General features: G+C 43.9%; 1 protein-coding gene across 1 annotated transcript in view; it reads right to left on the bottom strand.

Annotated features, from left to right (window-relative positions):
- The window catches only part of LOC123498786, a 53,207-nt gene that overhangs the window by 10,712 nt on the left and 17,778 nt on the right, over positions 1–24,717 (bottom strand). The window contains exon 4 of the mRNA XM_045246211.1: positions 15,147–15,301. Coding sequence (XP_045102146.1) covers positions 15,147–15,301 — 155 coding nt within the window. The remainder of the gene's footprint in view (positions 1–15,146; positions 15,302–24,717) is intronic.

The following is a 24,717-nucleotide window of genomic DNA, read 5'->3' as shown; positions in this document are numbered from 1 at the left end:
TTTCTTAAATTGATTGTCTGGTGTTGGGTGAAAATTATAGTCGTGAAAAAGATTGATGATATTGTTAGTAGATTTAGTAGTGTTGTTGTTGTTGTTGTTATTATTGTTGTTGTTGTTCCTGTGGTAGAAGTAGTAGTAATGTCCATGAGTTTAATGCTTTTTTTTCTTTTTAACCAGTTGTATCTTTTGTTTTTCATTACGCCATCTACTGATCCTGTGTAATTAATCCTATTTGCCTCACGGGGCGGCTTGACGCGTCACGGAGGAAGACTGTTTTCAGAATACTTCCATGCTACATTTATTTAATCGCCAGCAATGTTCTACTCAGCTCTCTAATTCGAAAGGCTGAGGTTTTATGGAGGCGATTTTCCGCTCTCTTTATTTCTGGCAGGTGGGAAGGTGTCTTAATGTGCCTGAAGTTGTGGAGGGAAGCGTCCAGGCTGAGGAAGGGAGGTGAAAGCTATAGCACAGGTTTAGAAGGTTCACTTTAGATTTTCCACCCAACATTAATTAACGCTCGGAAATTTAGGCTGTAGTGTTTTCCACCACCAGTAAACACATTCCCTGCATTCTTTTGAGCCTCGGGTATAACTCGTCGCATATGAAGGTATTTATGTAGTCGTCAGGTGTTGTGAGCGACGTGAGACAAACTAGAGCGTTAGCTGAGAGGGGCAGCTGGGGGAGGGTTGGTGGGTGGAGCCGTCCGTCTCTCTCTATTGGTCAGCGGGGCGCGTCAACGTTCATTTTCCCCGGTGCAAGATCACTAATAGCTGTCAGCGGTTTTAAACAGTCGTCGGATCCTGTCAGCAGTCGTCAGCAATAATCGTCAGTGTCCATCGGCGTCCGGGATGAAGTGTAGGGGGAGAGGAGCTTGATGGAGGAGGAGGAGGAGGAGGAGGAGGAGGAGGAGGAGGAGGAGGAGGAGGAGGAGGAGGAGGAGGAGGAGGAGGAGGAGGAGGAGGAGGTAGAAGAAGAGGAGGAGGAGGATGAGGCGGAGGAGTAGTGAGGCTATGGAGATAGAAAGATAGGAAGAGTAGCAGTAAGAGTAGGAGGAGAAGGCGAAAGAGAAGGAAGAAATGGGAGAGGAGTTAAAGTAGGTAGGAAAGTGAAAGGGAAATGAGTAAGGGAGGAATAGAATGAGTGTCAAGTACCCTCAGGTGATGCTGTAACAACAGGCAGAAGGATATCTTCCTTTCCGTCACTGGTCTTCCCTTTTGCCTTCGTCAGCTGCGTTACGAAGTGCTGGAGGGATAAGCGGCGGTCAGCTGTCATTAGCGGACATCAGCGGTGGGCAAGAGTCATCAGGAAGGCAGCGCGTCCAGGCTGACTGGGCTGCTGCTGGGAAACAATTCAGCCGCCATGCTTCAGAATTAAGGCTACTTTTCAGGGAACAAGATAAGTGTGTGTGTGTGTGTGTGTGTGTGTGTGTGTGTGTGTGTGTGTGTGTGTGTGTGTGTGTGTGTGTGTGCGTGTGTGTGCGTGCGTGCGTGCGTGCGTGCGTGCATTTTTTTTTTCCTGACCATTTTCAAACTTTATAAATAAGATGGAATTTTAAATATAGAAACAATGACTGATCTTATGTGCATTAGATACAGAAGTATTTTGCAAAAAATCATTATTACCACCATCGTCTACGCAAGAACTCCATTTTCATGCTTTGCAAGGGAAAAGCAAACACTATTTAAATATTTGTGATGCCTGGCATATCTTCCTTAGGCAAAGACGCCCGCTACCGCCACGCCCACACACTAACACACCAGTCACAGGGAGGAACAAGACAGGCTGGGATTTTACCGCTGAGCGTGCACCATTTACTCACTGGTGACTTGCTTTTCTTCGCACTCGCACAGCACCACGAAACTGTTTCCCTCGCGCTACGTTATCAGTCATGTCACCACCGCCGCCACACACCGAAGACAAGAGCTGCCCTACAACTGATAACCCGACTTGGAGCCTCCCACCACACTCGGCCGCCTCGTGTGGCAACTCCTAAACCTAATTTGGTACAGTGCCATATATTGTGCCATGGTCGCGAAGTTGAGGCGGTCAGTCGGCGCCCTGTCATCCTGTCCCAGCCACTCCCCTACAGACGCTCCGCCAGGGACGTGAGGGAGGGGTCCTATACGCGGTCAGGTCATGAATACTCAAATGTTAACTCCACCCTTACTTCATTGCCTTCCGTCCCCGTAAGCGCTGGTGGTAAAAGATTGCCTATGATGAAAATATTTTCGAAATAAATATAACACGTTCAACATACATATTCTCAAGCCGTTGTCTCTTGCGTCAGAGGAAATAAACTGGGAATGAACAAAGAAGGGAGAGAGAGAGAGTACCTGGAAAGAGAAAAGATAAAAATAAGAAGAGAGAATATATAATTGATAATTTCATTGAGAAGGACTTGGCATGGATCTAGACAGAGGGATGAGGATCAAAGAACATTACCGGAGAGGGGCTGCCGGAGGTGGAAGGGAGGGAGAGAGCGCGAGGGAGGAGTGGACGCCGCCCCTTGCGTCTTGGACAGGATCACTCGGGATTTTGACAATTTCCTGGAACCCTCGTGTGTCTGGGTAATTTCCCTGGACACAATAACTATTAATCATTTAAACTTTAAACGGCGAGGAGATAATCTTATGGACGTTATGTTGTTGAAGTTTGTGAGCAATCTTAAATTACAGGAATGACAGAAACGGGCAAGAGAACACCTGTCCACCTGTAATGTGTCTCCTGAACGATCGCCCCCTAATTATATATATAAGATAGCGAGATAAAGGTTTCCATTGCGACCCGCGCTTCCTGCTGGGCTGCTATTGGGGTAAGATTAGTGATGTGGATCTTGGAGGATCGTTTATCAGAGCCCACATCACGAGGGACGAGAGGTATACATCAAGAGACAGGATAGGGAGGGAACACATGTCCTTAGCAACAGGAAGATGGAGATATTGTCAAGCATACCGTGTAATGACTTATGTGCGTAGTGTCCATTGCTTCAAAGGGACGGAAGACTCTCCCAGTGAGGAGGGAAGGATGGCGACGTGCAGGAGAAGGGAGAATGGGAAGGAGACAAGGGAGGAGGCTGGGAGTGAGGGAGGGAAGGATGAGAGGAAATTTCTCTCATGCCACAGCCTCAGGAGTCTCCATCGTACTTGGCTGCTTCATCATTTACGCCCTTTAAGCTTCGTTATCCTTGAAGGAGCAGCAAGAAGTAACAGGAAATAGGTCTTCCGTCGTATATGCCAAAGGGGTTCCCTAGCCAGCCTATCCTCTGGCCGTTCAGAATACCATTTCATCTCAGCAGCTCGGCTTGGCGGAGAGGAGGAGCGAACGCTGCATCCATTTCTGTTTTAATAACATTCAGAAGCCAAGTCTTGTGGCCAAATTAGCCTCAAGGAACCAACCAACTCTGCGTCCAGCAGCCAAAGGGTTGGGCGCAACAAGGGAGCACAAGAACCACGGTCATTAGGTCGGAAACCATATCCTCCGAGCAGGAAGACGTGACCTTAACTAGACGAGAGAGGAAGAGGACCGTCTTGCCTCGTCGGGACCACAAGAACAGTCGGCGAGGGAGGAGGGCAGAGCAAACTTCAATTTGCCTGGAAGTGCTGCTGCAGCTCGCCATTGGTCATCAGAGAGAGTAAATATTGTTCTTCCCCCGGCGGCGAGAAGGGCCAGCCGCTCCAGCAGGGCTCCTCGCTGCATCGCTCCAGCTGGGTTATGCGTATGAATAAACATAATGCTGTGTTGTTGTTGTTCAAGGTAAATAGACTTTATATATGACCGCCGCAGATGTTAGTTTGGGATCTTTCAGAGCTGTCTAAATATTGAGGTTTGTTCTGTCTAAACACTACTCCGCTCACCTCGTTCCTGATGTTACTTTGTTTTCAGAAACCGCCGCAAAATACGTCATTGCCTCGCGGGATGAAGAATCATCTCTCTGAGGTCAGCCTAAGATTAGCCACAGTCATGCTGAATGTTGCCTTTATCTCGCTGAGCGTTTGTGCTCAAACAGTAGAAACTTTGTAGCGAATCTAAACAAGTAAACATGAGCGCACCCACTCGACTGATGAAAGATCGTGTGCTGAAGTAAATGTTTCATAAATTACATAAAAGAAAAAGGTAAAACACTTGCAAAATTTGAAAAAAATAATATATGCAAATAACCTAGAAGATAATACTTTTTAATACTTTTGTACACGTTCCGGTATGAATCTTGCCTGTAGATTATGAATCTTTAGGTAAGACGGTCGTGTGTCAATGTGAGTGACTGATGTGGCCACTGAGCAAACAAGTGACGTCAGGGCATCTTGGGCGCCATCACGTCACCTTGGGGATCAATACTTGGGCGCGAGCATGGTATTTGTGGCCATCAGTCAGCCATCAAGGACAACTGCTCTAAGCCAAGACCTGTTCTGTGTGTTTCATTGTTAATTAATGCCGGGCAACTTTGCGAGCTTGGGTTAGGCTCATGTGTGTTGCTTGAGATAAATGATGAAGTGGAAGGTTGTGTAAGGCTGCATCAGGCGGACGGAGGAGGTTTAGGGGATGACTTCCGACTGGTCACCTTCTCCGGTATTCATATTTCCGAGGGGAGACGCGGGGAGGAGGCATTGGTGGTGGTGATGGTGGTGGTAGTAGGGAACAACCAAAGGAAGGGAAGACGGCGGAGCATAGGGTACACACACACACACACACACACACACACACACACACACACACACACACACACACACACACACACACACACACACACACACACACACACACACACACACACACACACACACACACACACACAGAAACAACGAACTATTTTATCCGCTCAACTCTGAACAAAAGCGTAAAGTAAATACAGACACTGTGCTTGCAGAGTGAGAAAAAAAGTGAGAATCGCTAATTGTCACCGAACACGATACAGAGACTATTCACTTCGAGAGAGAGAGAGAGAGAGAGAGAGAGAGAGAGAGAGAGAGAGAGAGAGAGAGAGAGAGAGAGAGAGAGACTTCGCTTTCTAACCTTCAACACCTTTTAAACATTTCGTCGAGAGACCCTAAGCACTATATCCGAAGACTATAATAGGCAGCGACGCTCACCAGGTGCTTTCTCCCTCCCAGCAAGAGCGGTGCATGAAAACACCACACCAATATCCTGCACTTCCTACTTACATCGAAAGGAGAAAAAGTTAGTCTTCTCCTTTTCCGGACCATCTCTACCGCAAAGGGTTAAAGAAGAGCAGCGTGCGTCTCTTCCCGGGAGCACAATTGCCGTAATACCGCCTCCCAATGTGCTGTTTTCGACCCCGCAGAAGGGACGGGAAATTAGGGTACAACGTCCATATGAATGTAAACAAACTGTACCCGAGCCGTTATTTCTCTTAGTTATGGGGCCACCACTTGAGGGCGTAATGGCGGGTGGAACATAATCGCACTCGCAGTTCAAGCACAAAGTGGCGGGATTGTCCACTTAACTTTTGGAGAGGTCGTAAAAGTAAGGTGGCCAAGGACGTAACCCACTGGACACCACGATAGCTGCGCCTCTCTTCGTGCTAGGGCTGTGACCGCTCGCCTCGTCCTCCGGGAAAAAGGAGTCTGACGGTCTTTAATGCCTCGTTCGAATGCATCACCTCTGATATCGCCGCGCTGGGTGTGCGAGTCCTTTGTGTTTGGTGGCTGGAACTTTTCAATCACTGGGAATGAAATTTTTAGGTTTTTACAGATTGAAAAGGAGAAAAGAATATATAAAGCAAATGTTTCTGAAAGATAATGGGAGCTGAAAAGATAATACTGTGAAAGATAACAAAGTTGTAGAATGCCGAAAACTTGCAATATTAGATCTGATACATATACGCCCCATTTCTGAATTAAACTAAATCCACACAAAATCTGAAGCAGAGCGACGGGAAATACGTCCTTAAACAAAGACGCCAATGAGCGAGAACACACATACACACCCACAGAGAGGTGAAGCAAAGAACGGCCGCCGCACAACGAGTCCCAGGCAGGTCGTCCTTACTCACCGACCCACGACCTCGCAGCCCGTTTGTCTTTGCCGCTAAAACTCTCTCGAGTAATTAAATCTTGAGGCGGATGCTGGGCTCGAACTTTAACTGAAAAATTGGAGAGGCTTGGATTTGTGGCGGGACCAGCGGCCAGACAGGGAGGGGGCACAGAGCGAAGTAGGAGAGGAGACAAGGTGGCGAGGAGGCGGGAAGGGGGGGCAACGCAATCCGAGTGTCATTTGCTTCCAGGTTTTACGGTGTCAGAGAGGCGAATAATGTGAGTGTGAAGTGAGTCAGTCCGGCTGTGTTTGTCTTACATGTGTGTGTGTGTGTGTGTGTGTGTGTGTGTGTGTGTGTGTGTGTGTGTGTGTGTGTGTGTGTGTGTGTGTGAGAAGTGATTGCGTGTAACTAGTTGTATTTTTCACATTTTTTACATTCTTTCTACACTTAAGTAATTTCTGAGAATATGACTATATTAGACAAATTTCCTCTTTTCTCTTTTTTCTATTGGTAAAGAAATTAATGTAACGTGATTAATTAATAAAAATGTAAAATTCTAGTCACATCTCGCGTTCTTTTCACTTCAGGGTAATTTTATCAACGGTAGGCTTAGATATGAAGCAGATTTATTCATTCTCGGCTGCATAATGAACGGGAGCGTAATCAGACGTACTGGAATTATAGAAGAGGTAAAACTGTCAATCAAGTCCAGAATCTCACAGGAAATATGAATAGTGGGGACTTTTCTTACATGTGATACTGAATCATTAGGAGGAGGAGGAGGAGGAGGAGGAGGAGGAGGAGGAGGAGGAGGAGGAGGAGGAGGAGGAGGAGAAGGAGAACGATGAGGACGATGAGGAGGAGGAGGAGGAGAAGGAGGACGATGATGATGAGGAGGAGGAGGACGAGGAGGATTAGATTTAGATTTAGAAAAAAAGCGACAAACGACCGAAAGATTTAAAAAGAATGAAAAAGCAGAACCCAATAAAAAAATCCTGAGCAAATAAACGGCAGAAAACGAAGCAGAGGAAAAATGAGAGAACAATTACAACTCAATGGGAACACGAGGAGCAACATGAGGACGGTGAAGGACAGGCGAGGACAGTCGAGGAGAGGAGATAAGAGGAGAGGCGAGAAAAACAGTCCACACGAAATACCTCCGCTCTGCCTCATCTGTCTATCTACACCCCCACCTGTCTCCGCATTAACGAAGTGGCGCGGCGGAGAGGGTGGGGCACGATATTGTCTATAATTGCAAATGGTGAAATGGGTGTAATAGGCCCTGGTTATTGTAAGCTGAAGGGTCGACAGCAGACAATAGTGAAGGCAATGAAAGAGGAATTTGGGGGTACATTACTGGACCTGCCTAGTGTAACCCGCTGGCTGCTGGGATCCAGACACCCCGTGATGGAAGAGGGGAGAAGGAGGGTAGGGGAGGGATGATGGAAGGAAAAGGAGGAGAGGGAGGAGGGAGGAAAGGACGAGATGATGAAGGGTAGAGGAAGATCGGATCCGTATTATGCTTGTTTGCTTGTTTGTTAATTTGATTGTTTGATTCTGAGTTAATTACTTTCACTTTCAGTTTATATATATTCTTTCATTCTTCCTTTCCTTCTTTTTTCAGTAATTTTATTTAATCCTTTCCATTTATTTTTTATTCCTGTTTTTTTATTTGATGTTGAATAATTTACTTTCATAGTAATTTTATTATTATTATTTTTCAATTCTTCCCTTAATTCTTTCCTCGAATTCTTCACTTATTCCCTTTCATTCATTATTTTCTTCCTTCTTTTCTCTTATTTTTCGTCTTTCATCTTTTTTTATTCATTCAGGCAGTCAGTCTTCTAGGTTACCGAAAACTTTGACTGTATATCTTCATAAAATTTGTCTACTTATTCTTTCTTTCTTTCCGAGCTTCCTTCCTTTCTTCCTCACTCGAATGTATTTATTATTTTCTTCCTCACTGCACTCTTTAATTTCCTTTTTCCTTCATTCATTCATTGATTTAGTCTATTTAATATTCGAAAATTCTGACTGAAATGCAATATACTATCATATGAATATTGGTCAAGCATTCCTATAAAAGAGAACACAAAAACAAGGACAGTTTCTACCTTATAGTAGTAACTTTGGGCCTCTCCGTCCCTAGCACACGGTCATTGCAGCTTGCGTTCCAACTGTTCCCGTAGTCGCTGTATCCTGGAAGTCATGTTAGCTAATGTATTTTCATCATTAAATGCGGATTCATAAATAAGTAGTGGTTACAATACCTTGCATATTTTAAAGTGATTAAGTATTGTGTGGATGGTTTAATGACAGCCGCGTCCATGTGCATTTAATCTAAAGCGCCGCACAATTTGAAGTTAAGAAAAGGCGTTTGTACTCAAAGCTTGAAAATAGCAAAATTTTGGAAATTATTACAGTAATGACTGCTGTTACAATCAAAAAGCTTTGAAAGCTTGAAAAAAAATCAAGAGCTTAGAAAAGAAAGGCATTAAGTAAGAACTTCAGACGAAAAGCTTCAGAAAAATTATTGATAATTGGAAAAACTTCAAAAGAAATAGCAACTTCAAAAACATTCAAGCAAATATAAAAGGCTAAACGTTTTCAACCAAGAGGCTTCAAAACAAAAGGCTTTAAAAGACTTCAGTAAAGGCATTAGTATATTGTATTCAAAAGGCTTAAAAGCTAAAAAAAAAAAAAACACAAAACACATAGCACGATCTACATTGCCAGTTGAAATAGAGAAGGATAATCTTTTCTGAGTGTCTTTAGTACGTATATTAATGTGCAGTTGCAAAGCGAAAGCTCTTTATAAATAGCTGTGAAGGAGAGAGAGGAAACTGAATTGTATTATGTTTTGGGGTAAAAAACTCTTCCTGAATATTAATAGAATTAGAGAGAGAGAGAGAGAGAGAGAGAGAGAGAGAGAGAGAGAGAGAGAGAGAGAGAGAGAGACGAAACGAATAAGAGGAGTGGAGTAGGGAAAACAACAGGAGAAAGAGATCGAATAAGAGTAGAAGCAGAAATAGAAAGTGAAGGAGCGGAAACAAACAAGCAGCAGGTAAACTATAGAAGGACAAGGGTGAATTGGAAAACAATGAGAGGAGATTTGGTGGAGAAATAGGCAGAGGAGAAGAGGAGAGGTGCAGATGGAGAGAGGTGGAAGAGGAGGAGGATAGAGGAAATGGAAGACTTGAGCAGAGGAAGATGAGAATGACGATGAGAAGGAGCAAGAGAAAGAGAAGAAGAAAGGAAGAAGGGAAAAGTGAAGGGAGAGATGGAAGAGAAGGAAAATAGAGGGGAATGGTAGGAGCAGATAGAGTAGGAGGGGAAGACGAGGAGGAGGAGGAGGAGGAGGAGGAGGAGGAGGAGGTGGAGGAGGAGGAGGAGGAGGAGGAGGAAGAGGAGGAGGAGGAGGAGGAGGAGGAGGAGGAGGAGGAGGAGGAGGAGGAGGAGGAGGAGGAGGAGGAGGAGGAGGAGGAGGAGGAGGAACTGGACCCTCCCCACAACGCGCACAATCTTCCCGCAGGAGGCAGCCAATATGTCAAACAATACCCTGCACCATAAGATTAATCCCAGTCGTCCGGTATTAAATAGTTCCCCCGAAGTTTATCCGAATACCCGCATCTGGTGTCTTTTGCACAATTCCTAGTTGCTGCCGCTGTTCCATTCGGTTGTGCCGCGATATTCCTCCTGTTGGGAAGTCCTTCGCTGTCAGTTGTTCGTAGCTATGCATCGCTCGCTTCCGCTCTCGCCTAAGCAATCGACCTCCTTCAGCGGGATTGGAGTTACGGGTGGCAAAAGAAAAAAGAATAGCTTATGCGTTGGAGAGAGAGAGAGAGAGAGAGAGAGAGAGAGAGAGAGAGAGAGAGAGAGAGCGAGAGAGAGAGAGAGCAATCTAGGTGAGAAAATATCATGTGAATCCAAACAGGGTTGCTATAGTTCCTTTCCTGGTAGTTAATCATTTAAAAGTGTTGATAATTTCTTTCAGCAGTCAAGTTTCCAGTTTCTGATATTAGACTCGACACTTTTTTTTTTTTATTTTGTTTATATAGGAATCGCTTATTGAATTCTTCCATTGCATGTTTAGCAACACTCAGAATCAGTCAGCAACATGTGATACTTCATTTCCTTGGGGATTTAGGAAGATGTATATTCTATATGATCTTTTATTTGTGGCTACATAAGACCATACCACCGATCTACTCATTCAATACAATACCTTTGGAAAAAAAAAAGCAAATATTAATCATAAAATCAGACATTAATCAGAGAAAATCTGTCTTTGCCTTTTCTTCTTCTCACTCTACTCCATCGCTCTGTGTCAATTTTGACTGCCCCCACAGAAAAGAAACTACACGCCTCTTTCTGTGTCCATAATTTTTTTTTTCTAAATAAATAGTAATCACAGAATCGGGGGTTAATCAGAGAGGCTTCATATGCGCCCCTTTCCTCTCCTCCTACCTCCTCTTCCTCTCCTCCTCCTCTGCCTCCTTTCCTCCTCCGCATCCGCCATGTCTCCCTCTTCTCTGCCCTCACCCAAGAAAACAGCGCGACTCTCACTGTCAACAGCCCCTCACAATGCTCTCCTGTTATTACCACATGCCAAGCAGTCTTCAAAGCGCGTCGGAGAGGAGTCGGGTCCAATAATATTTGGTGAAGCATTCATATCCAATTAATATTTGTTGCGTGTCTAATTAATATTCATAAGAGAGAGACCTCCACTCACCTTGTCCTTCTCTCCTTCCCTCCCCCGCCTCCCTCTCCTTCTCCTCCTCCTTCCGCTTTGTTCTGATTTGTTTCATTCATAGCAACCACAAGGCTGAGAAAAAAAAAACTATTTAATGAAGGTAGACTCTGTGTGTGTTTTTTAATGAGTATATTACAACTGGAGACGCTATGTGTGTGTTGGAGGAGAATGGAGAGCAGCTTACGGTGTTGTGATATACACGATTTCACTCTTTTTCTGGCTGTTTGGAACCTATGAATATGCTTCACTGGTACAAAACTTCCACTCCAGACAAATCTAAATACCAGATCTTTCTTTGAGGCTGAATTACTTTTCATCCTTTGAATGAATCTTTCTGTTTATTATATATACATTCGAGACATAGTTTTCAATCGTCATTACTCTCAAGATTGTCATCTCTGTTCACTAATTCAGTTGAAGCACTTTATTAATTCAACATTCATCATTAAATCATATGATCTTCTGCTCCACATTATAGATAACTCAGGAAAGTGTAATCGTTCTTCATAACGCAATTAATAATGGCTAGTATTGGATGTGTGTGCGTGCGTGAGTCAGTGGGCGCGTGGTTGCGTGGATGCATGCGTGCGTGCGTGCGTGCGTGCGTATAGATGACACCTCGTCGGTATTCTCGTCGTCATTGAGATAATTGACGAGGGTGAGGTCCAGATATATCCTCCCTCTCCCTCATTCTCTCCATCCTTTCCTTTCTCTCTCTCTCTCTCTCTCTCTCTCTCTCTCTCTCTCTCTCTCTCTCTCTCTCTCTCCCGGCAATGTCAACCTCTGCGTCAGCCAGCACTTGTTTCTCTCCCGATCTCGTACAGTCACTTTTTCCGGGTCTTGTTCTTCCTCTTGCTGCACCAAAACAAGATCCTCCCTCCCCTCAGTCATAGATTCTCTCCTCAGACCGATTCCCTCTCTTTTTTTTTCTCTCTCCCTCTTTCTTTCTCTCTCTCTCTCTGCCCCTGCTTCCTTTCTCACTTGGTCTTCCACTTCCTCCTTCACAAGAGCCTCTTCCTCCCTCTCTCCCTCACACTACTACTACGCTACTCTCACCACTGCTCCCTCTCCCCTCGCCTTCCCTTTAACACCTCCCATCAAACACTCCCCTCCCTACCGCTTGCACACACTGGCAAAAAAGAAAAAAAAGAGACTGAAAGAGATAGATGTCTGTGTTTCTCTTTATATTTTTTGAGGGGAATAGAATAGATTATGTTTTAGAATGCAAGGGAGAAAAATATGGGCCGCATGATAAAATTGTATACGTAAACATATGATTTGGTTAAAAAAGGAAATAGTGGCAGCATATGTACATTGAAATCCTGAATTCCCAACTGCAGCAGAGATGGATTAGCTAAAATGACACCCAATGTAACCCACAAAAAAGACCAGGTGAATAAATGAATGTGCTTGTATCTCACACACACACACACACACACACACACACACACACACACACACACACACACACACACACACACACACACACACACACACACACACACACACACACACACACACACACACACATGGCCCCCTGAGCAAGAAGAGGCAGTTACCCCGCCATTGAAATTCAGCTCAGCGGGCACGACTCTCCACTCGTGTTTTTCAACGGTGTAAAAATAAATAAAAAAGATTTTACCGTGTGGAATTTCAACCCAGTGACCTTGATCTTGATGCTCCCGCCTGGCTCCCCTGTTCCTGTTCCTCTCCCTTCCTCCCTCCCTCTCTCTCCCTCCTCTTCCTCCTTTTCCTCCTCCCCTGTTATTCCTACTCTTTCCCCAGGTACTCCTCTCTTCCTATACCTCGTGCTCTTCTTCCTCCTCCTCCTCCTCCTCTTCCTCCTCTTTTTCATCCTCCTCCTCCTCCTCCTCCTCCTCCTCCTCCTCCTCTTCCTCTTCCTCTTCCTCTTCCTCCTCCTCCTCCTCCTCCTCCTCCTCTTCCTCTTCCTCTTCCTCCTCCTCCTCCTCCTCCTCCTCCTCCTCCTCCTCTTCCTCTTCCTCTCCTCCTCCTCCTCCTCCTCCTCCCTCTCTTGACTTGTGCAAGAGAAGAAAGAAGAATAAAATGCTTGTTAATTCACTTTACAATTTTCCATCACCTGTGTCGCGTGAGAGCGTGTGTGCGTGCGTGCGTGCGTGGATGCGTACGTGCGTGTATTTATGCGTACGTGTGGGTTTCGACAGTATATGAAATTATCGGGCGAGTGGAAATAGCCGTCAAAAAGAAAAAAACTACGCGCCGACTGGCCAAATGCAGTCCGCGGTCCGTAATCCCCTCTGGTTGTAACGAGAGTAAATAAAAAAGGGCAATGTATTCTGTAGCTTAAATCCACCAATAATCCCGGTATTAAAGAGATGGAATTATCGTCGCGCGGAGTATATGTGTTGATTGAAATTAAAGCTCAGGCCGCCACATCAAATCAACATTAGCAAAAATGATGAATCTGTTCCATTACCGAGTGAGGGGAAGGGAGGAGGAGGAGGAGGAGGAGGAGGAGGAGGAGGAGGAGGAGGAGGAGGAGGAGGAGAGAGAGAGAGAGAGAGAGAGAGAGAGAGAGAGAGAGAGAGAGAGAGAGAGAGAGAGAGAGAGAGAGAGAGAACGAGCAGGTGTGTGTGTGTGTGTGTGTGTGTGTGTGTGTGTGTGTGTGTGTGTGTGTGTGTGTGTGTGTGTGTGTGTGTGCGCGCGCGCGCCTACGTTACTACTGCTAGTATTGTAGATTTGTGTGACTTACTAAGCTACCTTTATGGATTTAGTGCGTATTTGTGTGAGGATGTGCGTGAGTCTACATGTGCGTGTGCGCTGGTGAGTAGTACTACTATGGATCCCTGACTGACTACTACTACTATACGTTTAAAGCATAGAGAGAGAGAGAGAGAGAGAGAGAGAGAGAGAGAGAGAGAGAGAGAGAGAGAGAGCAGTCTTGTACGTTCTAGATGTGTGTACTCCTCCGTGTTTTCGACAGCGGGAGGAAACAGGTTGCATCATTACCCGAAGAGCAGCGGGGCAACGTTTACACATGGTCACGTCCTGGGAGCGGCCGGACCAACTTACGCCGAGGACCTTAACGAACGCGATAAGACAATTTCATTTCCCGGTCGGCGGCAGTCATGGGAGAAGGCACCATGCTTTACTCTCGACGTCCGCCCCTGGAGCCATTAACAATACATAACAACAATCATTGACAACATCAGACATCTATAACTACCAGGGGACAATAAATCGAAGCCCAGTGTAGAGTTATAACATTCTGTGAGGGTGTCGCAACCGTGCACCGAATGTGGCCAACCTGAAGGGAAGACCAGCCTCGCCTTAATACTTATAAATCCTCGCCTTTATATCCTCATCTGTCTTTACCTCCGGCGGTGCACAATGCCGCCGTCTTAGACCTAAATCTATCTATTCATCGCAGGCCTCCAGCTCTTTCCTATTTCAGTGAGTTTTGGCCTCATGTCCCCCGCGTCCCCCCACGACTCCGGCCTGACTAATGAAGTAAATGATAATAACAGCGGCGCAGACGGCATTAGGGGCACCTCTGGGTATTCACGAAAATTTCCTCCCGCTCCCCAGCGACCAAAGATCAGAGTCTGTAGGGCGTTCTGGCCTCCACAGCACCAACAAACTCTAAGTATATTGATGCCAGCCAAAGGCAATTCAGGTCCATATTACTCTAACTTCGTATGTAGATTGCTGAACTTATATCAAGAGTTAGAATTAGATGGACGATGTTGAGTGAAAAACATTATCCATTTCAACGGCCTTCCAATAACGTTCTTCGTATTTATTACAGATTTTCGCTCAGCCAATGGGCGCTCAGCAGGGGAATCCTAACGACCAATCAGAGCGCTTCCTTTGAGCCAGCGCCATCTGAGAAAATCATCCAAACTTCTTGTGGACTGCTTTCGCCTCAGCCTCCGCCTCCTTCTCCTCTTCCTCCTCGTCGCCCTACTCCTCCTCCTCCTCCTTCTCCTCCTCCTCCTACTCTTCCTTCTCCCTCTTCTCTCCCTCATCCTACTTCTCTGCGGGACGTGTTTTGAGATATTACATTCCCTGGTAATGCATTAAATTCTTGCATAAATCATGGTTCCCCTTCGAGTCGGGGCTCCCTGTTTGCCGGTTTTAAATGACGGGGGTTCCTGGAGGAGCTGGCGAAGGGGGCTGGGCCTGCAGAGAGAGAGAGAGAGAGAGAGAGAGAGAGAGAGAGAGAGAGAGAGAGAGAGAGAGAGAGAGAGAGAATGAGAGAATGAGAAAGGTGGAAGAGGCTAGAGGAGGAAAGGGGCCGCACAAATAACCAGGAGCGAGAGTCAAAGGGCTGCGAGGAGGGCTTCTTTGATCATTAGTGACGCGCGCTTGTTTTAGCCTCGTGCCAGAAAATTGTGGTCGCTTAGCAGTGCTCGCTCTTACCTAGTGGAGGACACATATTGGAGTCGTCCGAGGCAGGGCAGGACCTTCGTCAATAAAGAGGACAACGCAAGGGCCTCCGCCTCTTCTAGTAGTTTCCTCCCTTCGCCCAACAGTCTGCCCTCCGTGCGGCGTAGAAAGTACTGCGTCATTAATTCCTGAAATGTTGAATAATTGATGTTATGAAAGTTTTTATAGTATTTTATCAAAGAAACATTTAAAGGGTGACTGACAATGTGTGTGTGTGTATGTGTGTGTGTGTGTGTGTGTGTGTGTGTGTGTGTGTGTGTGTGTGTGTGAGATATAACTCCATAGGAGAAAAATCATGCAATCTGACAGTTAGAGATAGATATTCTCATTTAGTTCTGTACAATATTTTCAATGATTTCCACAATATTTGATGTGAATTGTAAAATAGATGATATGGTAAAGAGTAATAACAATGATAACAATGATTGTGTGGAGGGAGATGAAATTAATAATGATAGTAATTAGGACAATAATAACAGTAGTAATGATAACAATACAACAACAACAACAACAACAATAAATTCCAAAACAATACATACATATATGAAGAAAATAAAGTAAGTACATGCGTGGAAAGGTCTGCAGAGATAAATCTCATTATGCAGACCTGTGGACATTATACAGGATTCATTTCACTCAGTCCAAAACAGTGACAATACATTCTTGAAACACCACCCCCAAAAAAAAAAAAAAAAAATAGCATTATTAGTCTAAAAGTTCGTAAACCCTGGCAATATGAAAAAAAAAAAAATCAGGAAAGTGTTGTACGCATGATAAATCAGTAATACATATAATTCTATTGTGTACATACATGACAAAGTATTTTGAAAATTACTGTTACAATGATGATGTTAGTAACATTAATGATAATAATAATAATAATAATAATAATAATAATAATAATAATAATAATAATAATAATAATAATAATAATAATAATAATAATAATAATAATAATAATAATAATAATAATAATAATAAAAATAATAATAATAATAATAATAATAATAATAATAATAATAATAATAATAATAATAATAATAATAACAACAACAATAACAATAATGGTAATATGAACATAATTCTTGATAATATACGGGTGAAGACATCAATGATTATGATGATGGTAATGGTAACAATGTTTACAATGTTAATTTATGATAAAAATGACAATGATTATGATAGTGATAATGATAATAGTAACACAACAACAACAACAACAACAACAACAACAACAACAACAGCAACGACACCAGCAACAACAACAATAACAACAAGAACTATACCAACAACAATAACAATAACAACAACAACACAATTTTCTCATTCCTAAGCGGTACAAATAGAGTAAATTTCACCGCCACGCTTCACATTTCTGCTGCAGCGACACTACGCGAAACACAAAGAACAAAAAAAAGAAAAGATAGAAAAAAAAAAGACCACGGACGAGAAGGAAGGAAGGAGGGAGGTACATGACAGAGGAAGATATGAAAGAAAGAAAAACGAGGAAGAATAAGTCAGAAGAAAAAGCTCGAAATGAAGACGGGAAGCGAGAATGTGACAGGAGGGAGTCTTTTTTCAATAAGCCAAAAGGACACAGAGCTGAGGGAAGGCGGTGTTACAGGGAGGTAAAGGAAATATTGCAGGGTGTAAATAAGGGAGCAGGACACGGGCCAGGGGAGCGGGGCGGCGGCGGCGGCAACGGTAAGGCGGCGGGAGCTCTTGGTGGCTGGAGGGGGAACCACCGCCGCGGACGTTGTCAGGCGGGGGCAACACTGACGCCGCCCGCTGCAGTGTTAAGAAGGAACAGCAGCGAGGAAGACCAGAATAAGAAGAACAAAGAGAATTGGATGAGAAGAGGAGAGGATGGAGGTAGAAGAGGAAATGATAAGAATAATATTTTTGAAAGACTACGTAAATTTTCTAACGACTGTGATTCATTTGAATGCACGCCGAGGTGTTGCCGCTCTAAGAATAAAAAAGAGAAATTTTTATTAAAAAGATCCGAATCACACGTGTACATATATGTATTTATTATGTATTTTTTTTATTTCCCTTTTGGTGCAATAATTTTTTTCAGCGTAGAAAATTATCCTGATTTTCTTTCATATATATATATATATATATATATATATATATATATATATATATATATATATATATATATATATATATATATATATATATATATAAATGAAAAATATCAACGTGTTAAGGATTTTTCATGTAGTTCCTTATGCTATCAATATATTATATCATTCGCATCGGAGGTTTATTTAGTTAGCTAGATTTAGTACACCACGGACATGTATGAAGACTTAGTATTAAGTCATATGCTTGCCAAAGAGTAAGATTAGCAAGCGTCGAAATAACGTTAGCAAAAACACTGATTATGGTATAGTTCCTCATCCTCTCTGGGGAGAAGAATTAATGACTGCGGCGCGCATGATACAGCTGATGACTTATTGGCGGGAATATTTGCCTCTCCTGAAAAATATTCGGTGGGGAGCCTTGCAACTCTTTCATACTACATGGCGACAAGGCACAGAATTCTTTATCGGCGCTTGAGGGGGAGATATCCCTCTTAGTGGTGGCCTTTCGTTTATCTTACAGTATTAGACCGCGTTACTGTGCCGTCATTGTCATGATGATTTACGTATGAAATTTTGGCTCAGCGGCCGAGATTGTTCAGGGTAGGTGTGAAGGATGGGTATGAAATATGAGGGACAAGTATGAGGGGGAGAGGGCAGGTAAGAGGCGAGCAGCGGCGAAGAGGGAGGAAGGTGCAGAAGTGAGAGAGTGAAGTGCAAGTATGAGGGTTTGACATCAGGGACTGAATTTCAAGTAATGGGAGGCAGATGCGAATTGGAAAATGCCGATGCACCAGCGTTAGGATATAAGGGTTTCTTGCTTGCGGTTCGTGGACATGAAGGCGATGTGAAGTACAGAAATGAACCTCAAGTAATTAAGGATGTAATGAGCTAAGCATTTAACAGTTCGTGAAGCTGCTTACAAAGATTACAAAAATGCGATATTTTTATGACAAAATATAAAAAGCTTACATATGCAAACCTTCCAGTTCCTTGAAAATTTTAAAAAGTCATAGTTCTGTTTGCAGCAACAGTTTAGTCGGTAGTGTGAGAAGAGTGGATAGAAGTGTGACTTACACTATTCTTATTTCAAGGCTTCAATATATTGAGATTTATGAGAGTAAACAAAAGATGACCATGATTGTCTTATGACCTTTTATGGGTGCCGGACTGAGGAGGGAGCGGCTGGAGGTAGGAAGGGAAGTAAGCAGTGGACAGATGTTGGAGGGAAAGCAAGGGTGAAGGGAGCTTAAACTCCCTAGTGAGGAAGAAAATATAACGTGCGAGACTCCCAGTAACCCAGAGATTAATAAGGGAAATGTACCACAGCTTTCACGGTTGCGTTATGACGACTACATTTTCCACTTTTCCAGATGAAGATAATATGTATACCTGTCTTTCCGTCTTTACCCCTCTCTGTCTTTTTTCTATCTAATGAATGAATTGTTGTGGTATATTAATTGATTAATTTATTCATGTGCATCTGTTTTTTGTTTCTCTCTCTCTCTCTCTCTCTCTCTCTCTCTCTCTCTCTCTCTCTCTCTCTCTCTCTCTCTCTCTCTCTCTCTCTCTCTCTCTCTCTCTCTCTCTCTCTCTCTCTCTCTCTCTCTCTCACTCACACACACACACACACACACACACACACACACACACACACACACACACACACACACACACACACACACACACACACACACACACACACACACACACACACACACATCAAGGCAGGCATGTGGGTACTCATGTTACAGAATACATTGATAAAGGCACAATGGTTGCGTTATTATTTATTTTCCATCGCCAAGATTGCCCCTGTGAAATTTATACGAGTAATAAAACCAACATTTCCTTCGCTGAAAGATATTTGTTTATGAATTTCGAGTCGCGCATTGTGTTGGCCGGAGCAGCCACTCTTGGACACACTAGACTGGTAATTGCATTGTATATGAGCGGCTCCTTTTTTAATCAACGAGAGATGACGATACCATTCGATGATACGCACTTGCCAACATACTTATTGGACCTAAATGTTACTGTACTAGTTGTATTTCCATGGGCTGTATAGCGATGTACCTTTCTTGTTATTCGTTTATTTTGCAGGCATGATAGTGGACAGAAACGCTTTGTCGCGGAAAGACGGCACAAACTGTATTGTTATGACAGAGGTATATTATCGTTATGTCTGCTCGTCACGGTGATGACACAGTACTCTGCACAAAACTGTAGCAGCGACACCTTACTCTGGCGCTTCCATAATTCAAGCACATCCGCCAGAGACACCCTCGGTTATGGCTCTTTTCCTCGCGGCAGAGAATAACAGGAAAACGTACCAACAACAACACAGAAATTTCTATAAAGTGGAAAATCCCCCGCCATCCAGCCGTGCAGCATATCACACGAGGCCCTGTCAAGGCCGCGCAAAAACCCCGGGAAAAAGGATTGCCTCGGGCGAGAAGAAAATGGATCAGTAAAACGAGCGAGTGGTAACAGTTGGTTTGTTGGCGTGTCTAGCCTGTCAGTGGCTCCCTTGTTTTTGCTTGTTTGCCAGCAGGTGTCGCGTTGACGTCCTGCTTGCAGGTCACGCATTTGTGGGAAAGGGCGGCGTTTTGTGGCTTTTTTTTCTGTCGTGTTTGTTATGCACTTAATTTAGTTTTGAATGAATTTAGTTTCCCAGAATTGCAAGATTAGTGTTGCATGAACAGTAAAAGATGTGCCGCAAGTGTTTATAGGATTGAACATGAGGCACAGATATTTCTAGATCAGTTTTGTTTAAAAGAGAGAGAGAGAGAGAGAGAGAGAGAGAGAGAGAGAGAGAGAGAGAGAGAGAGAGAGAGAGACGGACAAAGAAATAAGCGACGCAGCACGATACAGCAAGGTGTGCAGGAGGACACGGCCTGGTGGCGGCGGGCGGGCCGCGTCTTGGTCAGAGCAGCTCCATCTCGCCGGCGCCACGTCTCCTCGAAAATTAAATTCGCTGCGATTCTGTTTCTTCTGCGAATGTACTGTTGTTACCTGTAACCCTTCCGTGTGCGGGCGACAATATTAATCTTATTGCTGCTATTCCTTTTCCTTTGTTTTTCATTTCTATGATGCCAGAGATATCCTTGGCAAAGAATTTCAGGTTGTGGAAAACTTTATATTCATGGAAAAATTCTTAACTAGTGTTCTTTCTTAGAGTTGATACACAGTAGATTTTTTAGTAGCGGTACTATTAATATTTTTGCATTAGTTGTTACTGTTATTATTGTCAATAATAAAGTTTGGTAATGATAATGATTCAAATACTACTATTAATGTCACTCATGTTGCTAATGCTACTCGTGTTTAAGTTGGAATTATTATTATTATTATTATTATTATTATTATTATTATTATTATTATTATTATTATTATTATTATTATTATTATTATTAATATTATTATCATTAATATTATTATTATTATTATTATCAATATTGTTATTGTTGTTTAGTGGCCATTGATAAGTAACAGAAGTATATATATATATATATATATATATATATATATATATATATATATATATATATATATATATATATATATATATAATATAGTGTGTGTGTGTGTGTGTGTGTGTGTGTGTGTGTGTGTGTGTGTGTGTGTGTGTGTGTGTGTGTGTGTGTATGTATGTGTGTGTTTGTGTGTGTGTGTGTGTGTGTGTGTGTGTGTGTGTGTGTGTGTGTGTGTGTGTGTGTGTGTGTGTGTGTGTGGGCATGATGTGTATGATGAACTCCAGACCCCTGTGTCCCACTGTGAGTGTAGAGTCATCCATAAGATAATCACGGGAGTGCTTTCTGTACCATTGAGACAGCATTATTTATTTAAGGCAAACCACGACCACGAATGAATTTGTGTCACTCCATCCTTCCTCGCGTACAGAAAGTGTTACCACCTCGACGCCACGCTTTGCTGCCCTTCTCTACCTCACCTTGCTGCTCCAGGGTATCAAGTTATTCTAGATTTAATAACTAAGTTAAGTGTTAATTTCTTGGAAGGCCGGAGGTGGAGGAGCGTGTCTGGAAGCGGCGGGACTGTGGTGCTGCTCCCTCCCTCAGGACCACTCACTTGTGCTCCACCTCCTCCACTGCCATCATCATTCCCACTGCAACTACCACTATCATGCTTATTCTCATAAAGCCTTTGACTTAAAGACCTATCAGAAATATTTTATTTCCTTCTTGTTTCCTTTCCAAGTCAACAATAAAGTGCATTGCTTTCATATGATTTTCTCGTTAAGGACGTTATACAACATTGAAAGAATCTTGTAAATTTTTTCAAGTTGAGATTTCCACTAAAGATACATTGCGTTATGAAGGAGACATCTGTCTGTCAAGTAAGGAAACACTGACTTCATGAAGTAAAAGAGGCGTCACCGTGGAAAACTGATCCCAAAACGACCGTTAGAGTGTGTTCCGTCCTTTCCTGTGTAACTGAGAGACAGACAGGGAAAGCAAAAACAAATATCTATAGGAAAGAGAAGAGAATAAAACAAACAGTACGAATATCACCCGTTGCAATCCTTCAGAAAAAAAAAGAAGTAAAGGGCTTATCTCCTCGTAAAGTGCTTGTGGTCGCCTGCACCGGAATCTGTGGCGGCTCCCCCTGAACTAGCAGTAAAACTCCCCCGCTACTCCCCGCGTATCACCGCCGGCAAGGCAAAACTGTCTTTTATGCGGTTTTGTATTTTTCCTGCCTGTGAAAAACGCCCCACATCCCTGCAGGGGAGCGAGATGTGAGTAGCCTCAGTTAGTGCCCTACAGTTGAGGGGCCGGTTAGATTCCTTTCCTTGCCTGCCGCGCCCTTGGGGACGAGTAAAATGTGGCACTGTGCTAGTTTCCATCCTTTCCCTTCGTTACTCCACCACCCTTCCACCACCTCCCACCCCAGCCCAGCATAGTGAAGGCTGTATCTCTCACACATCACCTGTTGGAAGTGACTGGGAGGCGTCGTGTGTGTGTGTGTGTGTGTGTGTGTGTGTGTGTGTGTGTGTGTGTGTGTGTGTGTGTGTGTGTGTGTGTGTGTGTGTGTGTGTGTGTGTGTGTGTGTGTGTGTGTGTGTGTGACTGACTTTGGTTATAGTAAAGGGTATCAGACGTAGTAATAGTAATAGTGCGAGTAGTAGCAATAGCAACAGACAGCTTTTGCTCTGAGAGGAGTGATGCTGCAATGGTGATTCAGGGTTTTGAGAAATATGACAAGACACCGCCATGACTTGATCAATGAACTTAAATACTAGAATTCCTCCATATAGTGAGAGACATTGTTGATTTTATATAGGAAGAATTAGGAACGGAGCATATGTTCACAGAAGCACGAAGTGCGAAGTTTTGACTCGTAATAAAGTGTGGTAGAATACAGTTTATAGGGATGTTTTTCTACTTGCTACTAGGTTTAACGCTCAATTTTCCTACTGATTTTCATGATTCACGGTACTGTCATTATTTCGTGAAGCATATGCAATGTTAAGAAAATAATATGTTTACGGAAAATAATGTTTTTATTGATATTTTTTCTAGACGTAAGTGAAGATATTTTAACGTATTCACATGGAGCTTCTTTTGTATAAGACAAGAATGTCTCTGGGTGCAAGACTAAGGCGTCGGGCGGCTCTTTGCGGCGGCCATTCGTCTTGGGTCCGTTTTTGGCGAAGGCCTGAAGGCGCCTCTACCTCAACGTGGGATGAGGATCAATAATTTCTGTACGTAACTGCGGCCGGTATGATGAGTGTGATGTCTCCATTAGTCACGTACATTAGCCCCGTCAAGGCGGGCGTGTGGGCGTCCATCTTGTGGTGGGTCTGGGGACCAAGCCGGGCCGGGGAGTGCCAGGCCGCCACCGCCATATTGGATTCTTGCCCGGCTAGAGCCTTGGCGGCGGCGTCTTGGCCCTGCACGGCGGCCGCGCCCCTCTCCGCCGGCCTTCACCCTCCCTCTCACCCCCCATAACCCGTCGACCCCCGCCGGGAGCGTCTGGCACACTCGCTCACCACACTCCCTCTGACTTACGCAGCAAAATTTGGTCCTAAGATATTGTGCTAATGATAAACAGCATATTGTTTTGACAGGAAAAATGTTTCTGCCACTGAATGTCGTAAATACCTTGGTGGATGTATATGACAGAAGATCAAACTATCAATGCATAACATAATTTTAAACATAATTAATTCCCTCAATATCACCAGTTTTATGTTATGTATTACCACTTCTTCTTAGAGCAAGAATGTTATCGATGGTACACAAATACATTATTATGAACACCCATTATCCTGTTTTTTTTTTTTGTCTTCATTATCCTATTGGTTCTTTGTCTCTTCCAATACGTGTCTCAGTAGAACCGAGGCTGAGTGAATAGTAGCATCACCCCATAGAAACAAAACTGGTCATCTTGTATGATCTATTTTCTTTACTCATAGAAAATTTCATGGTCGTAAAAGGAAATATCTATTTAATGTTGCAATGTTGTGTATCAACCGATGCTCATTTAACAATCGTTTAAAGAAATACCGGCAAATAAAAATTCAGACACTTTACTTTAGACATCGTCCGAGTGGTGAATTACAAGAGCAGCCCAGCGGCAGGAACGATAAACAATATCCCAATACTACAACACACTCGGGTCCGTGCCCAGAGCAGCGTGTGGGGCCTCTCCTAAATCACGTGTTTGTCTAAGGATAGCGGTGCAGGGAGGTGCTCCGGCGACAGAGAGCCAGTTTTATGAATGAGGCAAGAGATTGTAATACTACGAAGTACGTACGAGTTACCACCGTCCCCGATCCGTCATCAGAGCTTCATCTTCACTACTAGGGATGATACAAGACTTACGGTGAGTGTGGTGTGTCGCCATCACTAAATTTTGCCTGTCTTTGTGTGTGTGTGTGTGTGTGTGTGTGTGTGTGTGTGTGTGTGTGTGTGTGTGTGTGTGTGTGTGTGTTTAATTCACCACGGTCGTCTGCTGGTCACCCAACCAGCCTTCGCCATTATGGAGCGAGCTCAGAGCTCATAGACCGATCTTCGGGTAGGACTGAGACCACAGCACACTCCACACACCGGGAAAGCGAGGCCACAACCCTCGAGTTACATCCCGTACCTATTTACAGGTAGATGAAGAGGGGCTACACATTAAGAGGCTTGCCCATTTGCTTCGCCGCTTCCCGAGACTCGCACCCGGGCCCTTTCGGTTGTGAGCCGAGCGTGCTAACCACTACATTACGCGGTGTGTGTGTGTGTGTGTGTGTGTGTGTGTGTGTGTGTGTGTGTGTTTCACTGTTTGATCTGCTGCAGTCTCTGACGAGACAGCCAGACGTTACCCTACGGAACGAGCTCAGAGCTCATTATTTCCGATCTTCGGATAGGCCTGAGACCAGGCACACACCACACACCGGGACAACAAGGTCACAACTCCTCGATTTACATCCCGTACCTACTCACTGCT

Source organism: Portunus trituberculatus, chromosome 48, assembly GCF_017591435.1.
Source record: "Portunus trituberculatus isolate SZX2019 chromosome 48, ASM1759143v1, whole genome shotgun sequence".
Lineage (NCBI taxonomy): Eukaryota > Metazoa > Arthropoda > Malacostraca > Decapoda > Portunidae > Portunus > Portunus trituberculatus.
This window is presented reverse-complemented; position numbering and strand designations above follow the sequence as displayed.